Source organism: Rosa rugosa, chromosome 7 (assembly GCF_958449725.1).
Source record: "Rosa rugosa chromosome 7, drRosRugo1.1, whole genome shotgun sequence".
Taxonomy (NCBI): Eukaryota; Viridiplantae; Streptophyta; class Magnoliopsida; order Rosales; family Rosaceae; genus Rosa; species Rosa rugosa.
In genome coordinates, this window is record NC_084826.1 from 13849554 (window position 1) to 13862223 (window position 12670).

A 12670-nucleotide genomic window follows, 5' to 3' on the forward strand; every position below is an offset into this window, starting at 1 on the left:
TTTTATGGTGGCCAACATAGGATTTATGCATGTAATTGGAGCTAGGTTTAGAAAATAATTCACCTAATCGTCTTGTTTTCTAATCCACAAGTATGCAAGGCTTTGAACAAAAGCTGATGTTTTAAACAACTAGAAGAGCATGCTAGGTAGGCGTTCCACACTAGACTGCAACTCTATAATCAATCGTTTCCATGAGATCTTAATGCTTCAAATGTGTTGACACTATATGTGTTGTTGATAGGATAGCGTTCTATACCTTGATTGCATGTTTGATAGGCTTAGCTATTGTGCGTTCACGTAGACTAAGTAATTAGGGAAACATTAATAAGGGACATGATCTGCTCCGACTTGTTTCTTGGTTGGTTTCTGTTTCACACCTTAGTAATTGAAACTAGGTTAACTTAACATTGTTCGAAAGTAATTGGTGGTGGATTTCCAAGTCTCTAACATGTTCTCCATCTTATTTTCTCAAAATCAAAAATCAAATTCGTTTTCCTTTTGTTTTCTCTTTTATTTTCGTTAAAAACCAAAAACCCCAAAATATTGTTCTTGCTTAGGATTGCAGAGCCCCTTTCTATCCCCTTCTGACCCTCCATCTTTTTTTCTTCTTTTCTAGTGTTTGACGTTTTCTTTAGTTTAGTTCAGATTTTTGTTATTCTTTTTTTTATGTGTTAGTTTAGTTTAGTTTAGTTTTCTTTTGTGTGAATTATAAAGTTACCCTCAATCCCTGGCTTGAACGATCCCTGCTTACTCTATATTGCTAACGACTACATCTTGCAGGGTTAAATTGCGCGCCTATTTTGGGCGTATCAAGAACCAAAAAGCAAACGTTAGCAGCAGCTAAGCAAGCACAGCATGTCTCCTCTGTCTCTCCAAAATTACTACTGAAAATAAAACACTTCTTCATCAAGCACAGCAACAGCTAATCATCCTGACCACACCATGTACGTGGGAAAAAGGAAGGTATTAATTCTTTCAGAAAAAAATTTCAGATTGTATAGAGAGGTATTAATATTACCTGTGATGAATAACTATCAGTATCAATGTCATCTTCACTAAAATTTTCATTTGTATCAACATCAGCAGATCTAAAAGGGCAAACGAAGGTATATATTTAGTGACAACAGTCACCAAACATTAACAACAAAACATGAAATATGTAAAATATGTATTCTTACTGATTGAGCAGTGGACAATTGCGTTTGTCATGGGTCTGCCCATCTCTGCCACATCCATGACAATGTCTACCGGAACTGTTGCGTTTTCCATTTTCCTTCTCTTTTCCTCTCTTAATTCTTTTAGCCCTTCCTTTTGTCTTAACTTCATCTGGTTCTCGAAAATCAAACTGATGAGTTGAACTTGTTTTTGCACAAGGCTCCAAACCTTCACTGCTATTATTGGCAAGTAGTGGCCTAATCTTCTCAATCAAAGAATCCATTGTTTCACAAAACAATTGACTTGCTTATTCACTTAAGACAACGCTATCAATTACATGTGAATATTGTTGGAACAGTAGACCATGTTTTTCAAGTAAGGACTTCCTAACAGTTATCTCCATGTCAATCTTGTCCATCACAACCTCAGATCTTGCAGATTTTGTCCATCTCTTCAAAATGTATTGATATGGCAATTTATGAACTTGATGTAACTTGTGTAAGTGTGCTAGAACATGTCTACATGGGACTCCTGCACTCTCAAACAATTTGCAGCTACATGAGGCAAAATCTTTTGATTTGTCATACCTAATGACTCGGGCTCTTCCATCCTCACGATCCTGACGCATAACCTTAAGTATACAATTAGTTTCATCCTCCTTTGTGACCTCAAGATTGTAACTGTAGCTCTCCCACAACTGATCTTGAAATATGTAATAGTACTTCCGTGTATAAATAACAACCATTTGCTTTTCCATCTTACTGGGGCACTTAAATCTTGGCTTCTCATTGATGTCAATGTGATCTGAAATCAACTCCTCATGCCGTTTGTGTAAAAGACCCCGACTAAACTGAACCATGAAGTCCACTAGAGAATTTTTATGAGAAACATAATCCTTAAAAAAAGAATGCGTACTTTCTGCTCGTTGACTACTTGACATGCCAGCTGAGAAAATGTGGTTCATATAAGCCGACACCCATCTAAACCGAATTTCATAAATTGATTGCAGCCACTTATGTCCACTTAATCCACTTTTTGCAAGAACTGATTTCCATTTGAAGTCAAACTCCTCTGCATTCTCAGATGAGTAAATGCAATTTTTGAATTCATCATAGTGATCTCTGAATTTGATTGCATCAAGCTTCTCAGAAAACTTTCTCAAGATATGCCAGCTACAATATCTGTGAAATGTGTCTAGGAGGACTTCAAAAATAGCTTTTTCCATGGCTGGATCTTGATCAGTAATGATCATTTTAGGAGGACCCCCTGGCATAGCATTCAAAAATTCTTTCAACAACCACACAAACGAAGCTGTAGTCTCGTCACTTAAGAATGCAGCTCCAAACACAATTGTCTGACCATGGTTATTTATCCCCATCAATGGTTTGGTATGTTGTGTCAAAGATAATCACATCACCATAAAACTTATACGACTGTCTCGAAATTGCATCAGCCCAAAAACAATGAGTAATCCTATTTTCAACATCTGCCTTTATTGTGAAAAAGAACCCAGAATTTTTTTCTTGCTCTAGCAGAAAGTAGTCATGCAACATTTCTCCATCATGCCCTTTTGTCTCTTTACGCTTATCCCTTTCAAGATTGTACAAATCTTGTTGTGTACAACCAATGTACTGAAATCCTCCTGCTTGCACTCCAAGAATGTCAAATTGCTGGTGTGTGGGTATGTTTACCATGGATAGTTGTTCCCATAATGATCTCTGAGCTTTAGTAAGTCGACGATTGGACTTCAGCAAGTGGAGTCTTTTTGGACTTGTCATAGGATGAGTGTGAGCTTCATCAAATATATTGACTACAAATCCACCAGACTTGTCTCTCACAACTATCATTCTCGCCTTACAGTCCTCCCTTACTACACCACGAATCCTTTTCTCATCACCAGTCAATTCAATTGGACTATTTCCTTGTCTATTGCAAAAAAAAACTCTTTCTTTATAAACTCATTAGTTGCTCTGCTCCTTTTACTGGAACCAATTCGTACAATAAACCCAGCTGCAAATGCATATTTGGTATAAAAAACATGTGCCTCTTCCCATGTTTTAAATTGCTGACCCTTGAAGGGTTTAAGCTCATTCCTTACTTGAGGATAGAAAGCTGAAGTAGAGACATTTTCTTCTGACGGAGGGATATCTTGAATAGGTTCAGTTTCCATTTCCGCAGGTACAATAATCCCATTAGTCTTCATTTCTGCAGGTACAACCATCTTATTATCTGTCATATCTTCAGCTCTTCTATCAATTACAGAATGCCACAACACATATAGCAAAACTAAAAGTTTTCGTTAAACTAATGAATGCAAAGCCAATTTTAAATGAATGAATGCAAAGCCATTTTCAAATGAATGCAAAGCCGTTTTCAAATTGATGAATGCAAAGTCATGAAACTTTTTTTTTTCATAGAAAGTCATGAAACTAAACACATGCAGCAGGACTAAAAATTTCTAGCACATAACTTGTTTCGAGCATAAGCTCATACCACAGAACTTCAGCGATTAAAACATACAAAAGCCAAAGAGTTTCAGGTCCTCCATATTAATCAAATCAAATTCCCATATAAACTCAAAAAGTTTAATTCTTTTCAAATAGACAATCAAAGATAAAGAGTGAATTGATGACAAAAATTAGAACAACAAAATAACAAATGTGGATAAACCCATAAAATTGAGCATCAAACAAGCATCAGAACAGAGGTCCTTGTACATAATTCAAAAGAAATACCATAGCAGAAGAAGAGCCATACCAGATTTGTCTTAGAAAGTAAACATCAGGATACCACAAGCCTTTGTTTCTTCGACGCTCTCTATCTCTCTCTTGAGCGGACTGTTTGATCGTTCTCTCACTCCGCTTCCCGATCTTCTCTGAGAGCCAAATCTAAAGAATTGAAGATCCCTTTTCGCGCCCGAGTTCAGGAATTGGGGTTAGATAAGGGTTAAATAACTGTTTATCACTGTTTACGATCTCAGCCGTCTAAGCTCATTAAACCTGATGCAAGGGCTGGTAGCCTATCCCTCAAGTTGGCCAAAAATAGGTATCCCTCATTGGAAGGGGGCTGTATATATATATATATATATATTAGATCCTATCCAGAGTGAGGTCTCGCTCTGAAAGTAAAGTGCGTTTTTAGAGTTTAGGGTCACTTTTCGGTCGCATATCAACATCTCGACCGTTCAGTTTTTAGGTAATAATGTATAGATCATCTTCGCAAAATTTCAGCCAAATTGATGATCTTTAAGGTATCTAACTCGCTTAAACTAATGGACGAACTAAATCTGTCCAACCTGAACCGTACTAGCTTTAAGGCAGTTATCAATGCCTTAACGACCATCAATTTGGCTGAAATTTTGCGAAGATGATCTATACATTAGTACCTAAAAACTGAAAGGTCGAGATGTGGATATGCGATCGAAAATTGACCATAAACTCTAAAAGCACACTTTACTTTCAGAGAGAGGCCTCACTCTGGATAGTATATATATATATATATATATATATATATATATATATATATATATATATATATACAGATCCTATCCAGAGTAGAGGTGGCAAACGGGCCGGCCCGACCCATTTTAAGCGGGCCTAGTCGTGCTTCGTGCCGTGCTTGGGCCGACCCATTTATTATCGTGTCGGGCTTGTGCCGGCCCATTTACTTAAACATTAAGCCCGATCCTGCCCATGGCCCGAGCCCATATCGTGCCGGGCCGTGCTCGTGCTTACCCATTATAAAGCACGATTTTAAAATCTTAATTTGAATAAATAAAATTTATTTTTATTTAACTATTTAGAAAATTAAAATAAATTAAGTTCTACAATTTTTTCTTAATCTTAGCATTTTAAGATTAGTTTTCAAATAATTTTTTATATTCCACTACAAGAAAGAAAGAAAGAAAAAAATAACTCAAAATATATTGCTTTTAGTATATTATTGTGAGATTAATCTTTATTAATATAATGAAGATTTAGTATCATATTATTCTTTCCTTCATTCTATAGTTGTATTATTATGAGACTAGTCTTTATTAATAAACATATATTTAATATTTAGAAAAAATACTTTATGTCAAAACATGGATATAATGTTTTAGGATTAAATACTTGTTACTCCCTGTACTTTTCACCGAAAAACAGTTCAGTCCCTCACCTTTTAAATTAAACAATTTAGTCATTATTCTCTCTAATTCTCACACAACAGGTCCCAAAATGACCATTATACCCCTCACTTTCTTTTTTTATGTTTTTTATTTATTTTTCTCTCTTTTTTATTTTTATTTTTCCTGCTTCTCTCTCTCTCTCTCTCTCTCTCTCTCTCTCTCTCTCTCTCTCTCTCTCTCTCTCTCTCTCTCTCTCTCTCTCTCTCTCTCTCTCTCTCTCTCTCTCTCTCTCTCTCCAAACCCCCGAACCCAATCACACTGAACACTCTCCTCTCTCAATTTGATGCTCTCTTCTTCTTCTTCTTCAATCTCATCACCCCCTTTCAAACCCTAACCCTAAAATCTTCTCCTCCCCCAGCAATGGCCTCCTCCCCCGACCACAACCACAACCACACCCTGAACGGCGATTCCAACACCCACGCCTCCAAAAAGCCCAAACTCTCATTCATCACCCCCTCCGAAATCGCCGCCGAATTCTCCCACCACGACCCCACCGTCGCCCGAATCAAAAACGGCAGCTTCGGGTCCTACCCCGACTCCGTCCTCCAGGCCCAGCGCCGCTGGCAGCTCAAGTACCTCTCCCAGCCCGATCACTTCTACTCCAACCACCTCCAAACCGGCATCCTCCACTCCCGCACCCTCATCAAGGACCTCATCAACACCAACCACGTCGACGAGGTCTCCATCGTCGACAACGCCACCACCGCCGCCGCCATCGTCCTCCAGCAGGCCGCCTGAGGCTTCTCTGAGAGCAAATTCGATCAGGGCGACGCCGTCGTCATGCTCCATTACGCCTACGGCGCCGTCAAGAAGTCGATTGAGGCCTACGTCACTCGCGCCGGCGGGCACGTCATTAAGGTACCCTTGCCGTTTCCTTTGAATTCCAACGATGAGATTGTAACCGAGTTTAAGAAAGCTTTGGAGAAGGGGAAGGCTAATGGTAGGAGGGTTAGCTATGGGAATGGATTGGCTATTGAAAGTGCTTGGATTGGGACTAGGGATTACAGCCCTCAGTTGGTTGTTCCGGCGGTTTTGGACTTTGTCAATAGGTTTGAAGGCGGAATTGAGGGGATCAAGAAGAGAAATCATGAGACTGTTGTTGAGATGGGGTAGATGTTGGCGGAGCGATGATCAGAGTGGAGGTCGGAGAGGTTGATGGTGGGGATTGATTCGGCATCGGGTTGGGTCGTGGGTTGGAATTGGTGTGATATTATGGGTGGGTGGATAAAGATCGGGGGATGGAGGAGAGACTTGAGTCGACGAGGCCTTTGACTCCGAGCTTGGAGTCGTCGAATTGTCAATGTGGATGAACTCGAGGTCAGAGACGAATTTGGAGAGAGAGAGAGAGAGAGAAGCAGAAAAAATAAAAATAAAAAAGAGAGAAAAATAAATAAATAATATAAAAAAAGAAAGTGAGGGGTATAATGGTCATTTTGGGACCTGTTATGTGAGAATTAGAGAGAATAAAGACTAAATTGTTTAATTTAAAAGGTGAGGGACTGAACTGTTTTTCAGTGAAAAGTATAGGGAGTAACAAGTATTTAATCCAATGTTTTATTTGACTATTTTGACAACATAAAAGAAATAGCATTGGTGGAATTGTCATGAGATTTTAAATAAAGAGGTCTAATATTCAAATCTCATCATTGTGGTTTTTTAATATTTTTAAAAACAAAATGAAATTTTGTGTTTGTAATGGGCCGGCCCACAATAAGTCGTGCTCGGGCCGTGTCGGGCCTGGTCGGGCCAATGGGTCAATATTCCTAGGCCCAACTCAACCAGTTATTCTAACGTGCTCGGGTCGTGCCGGGTCACTAACGGGTTTGGGCCATGCCGAGCCTCTTTTAAGCGTGTCGGGCCCGTGCCGTGCTCATGCTTAGCTGGCCGTTTGCCACCTCTAATCCAGAGTGAGGCCTCACTCTGAAATTAACGTGTGAGGTTGGAGTTTATGGTCACTTTTCGGTCTCATATCCACATCTCAACTATTCAGTTTTTAGGTACTAATGTATAGATCATCTCTGCAAAGTTTCAGCCAAATTGATGGTCGTTAAGGCATTGATAACTGCCTTAAAGCTAGTACGGTTCAGGGTGGACATATTCAGTTCGTCCATTGGTTTAAGTGAGTTAGATACCTTAAAGATCATCAATTTGGCTGAAACTATATATACAGGCCCGTTCTGGGGTGGACCGCACTGTCGCTAAAGTACGAACGTCGATGCTTCTGCAGCAATCAAGAGGCGGCGACGGCGCTAATCATGCTGAACGGAGGCCAGAGGCATCCCAGATCGCTTCTGGGCAGCGATCGAGGTCGAAGGTTCTAGGCAGCGACTACAAACTGGTAGCCAGCGACTCCACCCGACTGCAGACTGGTCCGGGATGCCCCTGGCCTCCATCTGGTAAGAGGCGCAACGCCGTCGGCGCTTGAACGAGGAGAAATCCTGGACGTCCGTACTTTAGCGACAGTGCGGACGTCCTCTTTAGAACGCCTCCGTGTGTGTATATATATACGAAGCCGTTCCAAATAGAACGTCCGCACTTTCGCTAAAGTGCGGACGTCGACGCTACAGCCCCGCTCCGCACTTTCGCTAAAGTGCGGATGTCTCCGGCCTCCGTCCTGCCCAATTTGCGCTGCCGTCGCGGCCTGAGCAGGGCTGCTGCATCAACGTCCGCACTTTAGCGAAGTGTGGACGTCCGTTTTAGATCCTTCCTATATATATATATATATATATATGTATGTATGTATGTATGTATGTATGAGAGTGCCATTTTGGGTTGGATTGGTTTTGTATCCAATCCAAAATTATGTCAAACTATGTCATTTCATCCACCAGTTACCGAAATCGAAACCAAATTAACCTACTAGAAAGCAGATTTGTTTGTAATTGTAAATTTACAATAAGATTTATCTACGTAGGAACCGTAGTGTCAAATATATGCTAGACAAAAAGGGAAGTGGCGTTGCAACAGCAACCAAGTGCAAAAGTACATTTGTGAGAGTGAGATTGATGTGAAAATAGCGTTGTTTGAAAAAGAGAAATAGAAGCAAAGACGTTAGAGTTATGGTGCTTAATCATTTAATAACGAAACTATTTGCCCTACATCATTGTCTACCCTTTGCAAACAAGTATGTAAAAAGAATGAAAATATGTTCAATCGAAAAAACATTAAACCGAGACTTAACTAGTTCAATAATGTCATCTCTAATACATGCGATAGGTCACAACCTACATCCCAAGTTGGTGAGATTGAACATGTGTAGCTAAAAATCCAATGCCAAACTATTCGCAAAAATAGCAACGTTCGGAAGCAGCAGCAGTCGAGCACCACCAACCCGGCGGGTAATTATTAGCCAATCCAAAGGCAGCAGCGCCAGATGTCAGACGCACAGAGAGTCAGACGCAACTCCCGCTTCTCGCTCCGTCTATTCTCAACATCTTTATATAAACACACGCAACTCGCGCTCCCCTCTTCTTTCATTTCCTTCAACCCTCTCATCATTCCTCCCTCAAACACATCAACAAGGTTAGTTCCTCATTCTTCTCCTTTTCTTGTTCTAGCTTGTTTTTTTTTTATTTTCAATGTGTTGTAATAGATCTCAATCTGATGAGTGTGATGCACGTCTGATCTGAATTTTTCATGTACTATTGGAGATTAAGCTGTTTCGTTACGTCGATTGGATTGTTCATGCCGAATATCTGTATATGATTGTTGAATCTCATCAAGAATTGCGGCGCTTGATATGATCTAGATTTGTGGTTTTGATGTTATGGTTGATCTTGTCAATAGCTGTGAGTAGTGATAATTTAACATTCTCTAGATTTCGGGTTTTCATCTTATCGATGAGGTAATGCATGTATGCTCTAATGTCACATTTCCATAATTTCGAAAAAAAAAATCTAGTGCTATGTTTGTTTGTTTATTAGTTCTGATCTGCAAGAACGACATTAAGAGAATCGTGGATGAATAATTGTTCCGAGGATAAGAACGAGTGGTAAGTCATAAGATGTAGATTTGATTTCCAGAAGGGATGAGGATGAGATTGGTCAGCTAGCAGGATCATTATGGTGTTGCTGATCCGACTTTTTTTGAATTAAAATCTCAGTAGGCACATGAGCTCCACCGATGTATCTTTTGGCATTACCATTTAGATTTGTATGGTTCATGTAGTCTTTTTAAATGGAAATTTGATGTATATGTTGTTTTTCCCCGTCTAGAAATGGAGACCTTCCTCTTTACATCCGAATCTGTCAATGAGGGTCACCCCGACAAGCTCTGCGATCAAGTCTCGGATGCTATTCTCGATGCCTGCTTGGAACAGGACCCAGAGAGCAAAGTGGCATGTGAGACCTGTACGAAAACCAATATGGTCATGGTGTTTGGTGAAATCACAACCAAGGCTAAGGTAGACTACGAGAAGATTGTTCGAGACACATGCAGAGGAATTGGGTTTGTATCAGCTGATGTAGGCCTTGATGCTGACAAGTGCAAGGTCCTTGTCAACATTGAGGAACAAAGCCCCGAAATTGCGCAAGGGGTTCATGGCCATTTCACCAAGAAGCCTGAGGAAATCGGAGCTGGTGACCAAGGCCACATGTTTGGTTATGCCACAGATGAAACACCTGAGCTCATGCCTTTAACTCATGTCCTTTCTACTAAGCTTGGTGCCAAGCTCACTGAGGTCAGGAAGAACAAAACCGTCCCGTGGTTGAGGCCTGATGGTAAGACCCAAGTGACTGTTGAGTACAGAAATGATAACGGAGCCATGGTCCCTCTTCGGGTGCACACTATCCTTATCTCAACCCAACATGATGAGACTGTCACAAATGAGCAGATTGCTGCTGATTTGAAGGAACATGTGATCAAACCTGTTGTCCCAGCCCAGTACATTGATGACAAAACCATTTATCACCTCAACCCTTCGGGACGTTTTGTCATCGGAGGACCCCATGGAGATGCTGGCCTTACTGGTCGAAAGATCATTATAGATACCTATGGTGGTTGGGGTGCACATGGTGGTGGTGCTTTCTCGGGTAAGGATCCTACCAAGGTGGACCGAAGTGGAGCATACATTGTAAGGCAGGCAGCAAAGAGTGTGGTGGCGTCTGGCCTTGCTCGCCGATGCATTGTTCAGGTTTCTTACGCAATCGGTGTCCCTGATCCACTATCAGTGTTTGTGGATACCTACAAAACAGGCAAAATCCCAGACAAGGACATACTGGCTCTTATTAAGGAGAATTTTGACTTCAGGCCAGGAATGATTGCACTCAACCTTGATATGAAAAGGGGAGGCAACTTCAGGTATCTGAAGACTGCTGCTTATGGACACTTTGGCCGCGATGACCCAGATTTCACTTGGGAAACCGTAAAGCACCTCAAGCCAAATGCTTAAAACAGGGAGCTACTTTTGGCAGCCGGTTATTATCGTAGCCATTATTAAGTTTTGTTAGAGAAGAATAAAGAAGCTTCATAGCATACATCTGATCTACATATCATCGCTCAAGTTAGAGTTGGACCTACGAGATGTGTGCTCCAAAGTTGAGGTAATAGCAAACTAGGAACCCTGTATTATTTGTTCCATCGTGTTTTTTCGCTTTGTCAATTTTTGTACTTGCATTCTTTCGCATTACTCAGCCTCTTGATTGTTGAGGATTCTGGAATGTGATTGATAGATCAATTTTCAAATTTATCCGATTTTTTTTTTTCTCGTGGTTGAAAATTATTACGACATTATCAATTCCTAATATTTGTATGATTTGTAAACTGTAAACAATTCAAATTTCATAGTTTTTTTTTTTTTTGATACGAAATTCAAATTTCATAGCTGCAAACAGTCTAAAACACACAATAGAAATGGATATCATAACCTCAATAATAATTGTGTACAGCCACAGCGAATACAGAGCACAATACCTAGACATAAAAATGGTTGTTTCAAACAGTCATCATCCTCAAGAGTGCAACCACAAGCGATCATGAAGCCGCTCTTCGCCGGCACCAAACATCTCATCCACCCTCTCACCATCTCTGTAGAAATGGAACGTCGGCGTATACCGAATGTGCTGAGTTGTTTCAGGGCATTCATCAATATCTGCATAGACGAACGACAGCTTTGGGAAACTATTACTCAGCTTGCAGAATGCAGGAAGAATCTGGCTGCACACTCGACACCTGAAAATAGAGAACAAACCAACTTCATCATAACGCAATTGAGTTACTATTTTTCATTCAGGCAATGCATCGAACACCTGGCGTGCACAATGCATGTGCATATAGTTTAAGCCAATCAAGCCGTTGAATTACCAGGTTGCGCCGTAATTGATAACTGCCTGCGAGGATTTCAAAAGAGAAATCAAACCCAGAACGATTAGACGCAAAATAAGACGACCCATTAAGCAATTAAGGGGATTGCAGAGGAAATATGAGGTGGGTTTTGGTTTGCTTACAGGGGTTTTGGAGGACTTGATTTGGAGAAGAATGTCGCTGAGGCTTTGATCACTAGAGGCAGTCTTTAGGTTCCCATGGCGATTCGCCGGCAAAATGAAGGTTGTGCCGTCGAAGCCGTTGTTGGTGTTGGCGTCGTCGCCGGTCGACCCAGTTCCTCCCTCCATTTCCTTTTACCAGACTCGAGTCCAAAATTTGCTCCTAGATAAATCTCCTTATTATATTTCAAACAAAAAATCTCCTTATTACTCCAAAGACCCACATAAATTTCATAATCAGTAACTTGCCTACGCATTATTTTCTCAACACCTTTTTTTTTTTTTTTTGAGAATGCATATTTCTCAACATTTTATTTATTTTTTTTGATAAAAAAAAAAATATTTATTTATTTTATATGGCTAAAAGCCTAAAACAAGAGTTGTTTGCCCGGTACAATTTGGTGTAGTGACATGAGTCTTATAAGTGAGAGGTAGTGAGTTTTATTCACAATACACTAGTTGTTGTATATGAGTTGTTTATTTGATAAAAATACATAAATAAACAACTGTTGGTTTATCATATGTTACAATAATTGAGACTATGTCACCCTACTTATCCAATTTTAAAAATTAACTCACGTTGAGTTAAGACAGCGAAGGGTTTGATTCATCGGAGATGGAATCTCACGGCATACCTGGGATTGGATTTGCAGATGGGCAAGGAAACATGCTTGGGGATGGGTCGCTATGGCGGTGAAGTATGTAGGTTTGCTTGGTGTCCCATTGGTGGTCCAGATCTTTTGGAGGGGAAGATGGTGCCGTTTTATGTTCGCCAATGATGGTTATCGACTATCCCGTGGCAGCTGTTTGGGACAAGTATGTAGAATCTGGCAACACCATTTTGGTTAGTTTTAGGTTTTTCTTTATC

General features: G+C 40.3%; 3 protein-coding genes and 1 pseudogene across 3 annotated transcripts; 2 read left to right on the plus strand and 2 right to left on the minus strand.

Annotated features, from left to right (window-relative positions):
* Positions 1-1462: 1462 nt before the first annotated feature.
* Positions 1463-3376, minus strand: LOC133722882 (protein FAR1-RELATED SEQUENCE 5-like). Its single transcript, XM_062149740.1, has 3 exons — positions 3139-3376; positions 2573-3025; positions 1463-2421 (listed from the first exon to the last, which is right to left on the minus strand). Exons 1-3 carry the CDS (start codon positions 3374-3376, stop codon positions 1463-1465), a joined length of 1650 nt encoding a protein of 549 aa, XP_062005724.1.
* Positions 3377-5546: 2170 nt separating this feature from the next.
* LOC133723851 (probable L-cysteine desulfhydrase, chloroplastic) lies at positions 5547-6590 on the plus strand (annotated as a pseudogene).
* A 2107-nt stretch (positions 6591-8697) lies between these two features.
* LOC133721863 (S-adenosylmethionine synthase 1) lies at positions 8698-11104 on the plus strand. The gene is made up of 2 exons (XM_062148607.1): positions 8698-8845; positions 9538-11104. The coding sequence occupies exon 2, from the start codon at positions 9540-9542 to the stop codon at positions 10710-10712; it is 1173 nt and encodes a 390-aa protein (XP_062004591.1). The 5' UTR covers positions 8698-8845; positions 9538-9539; the 3' UTR covers positions 10713-11104.
* A 49-nt stretch (positions 11105-11153) lies between these two features.
* Positions 11154-11999, minus strand: LOC133721864 (thioredoxin-like 3-3). The gene is made up of 3 exons (XM_062148608.1): positions 11767-11999; positions 11624-11649; positions 11154-11491 (listed from the first exon to the last, which is right to left on the minus strand). Exons 1-3 carry the CDS (start codon positions 11929-11931, stop codon positions 11272-11274), a joined length of 411 nt encoding a protein of 136 aa, XP_062004592.1. The 5' UTR covers positions 11932-11999; the 3' UTR covers positions 11154-11271.
* Positions 12000-12670: the final 671 nt, after the last annotated feature.

Coding starts and splice junctions, on each gene's coding strand:
- LOC133722882 (XM_062149740.1), bottom strand. CDS start 3,376: ATGGTTGTACCTGCAGAAATGAAGACTAATGGGATTATTGTACCTGCG. Junction 3,026..3,138: donor TATTGTACGAATTGGTTCCA/GTAAAAGGAGCA, acceptor TTCGTGGTGTAG/TAAGGGAGGACTGTAAGGCG. Junction 2,422..2,572: donor ACAGTCGTATAAGTTTTATG/GTGATGTGATTA, acceptor ATGCTATGCCAG/GGGGTCCTCCTAAAATGATC.
- LOC133721863 (XM_062148607.1), top strand. CDS start 9,540: ATGGAGACCTTCCTCTTTACATCCGAATCTGTCAATGAGGGTCACCCC.
- LOC133721864 (XM_062148608.1), bottom strand. CDS start 11,931: ATGGAGGGAGGAACTGGGTCGACCGGCGACGACGCCAACACCAACAAC. Junction 11,650..11,766: donor TCAAGTCCTCCAAAACCCCT/GTAAGCAAACCA, acceptor AAATCCTCGCAG/GCAGTTATCAATTACGGCGC. Junction 11,492..11,623: donor ATCAATTACGGCGCAACCTG/GTAATTCAACGG, acceptor CTCTATTTTCAG/GTGTCGAGTGTGCAGCCAGA.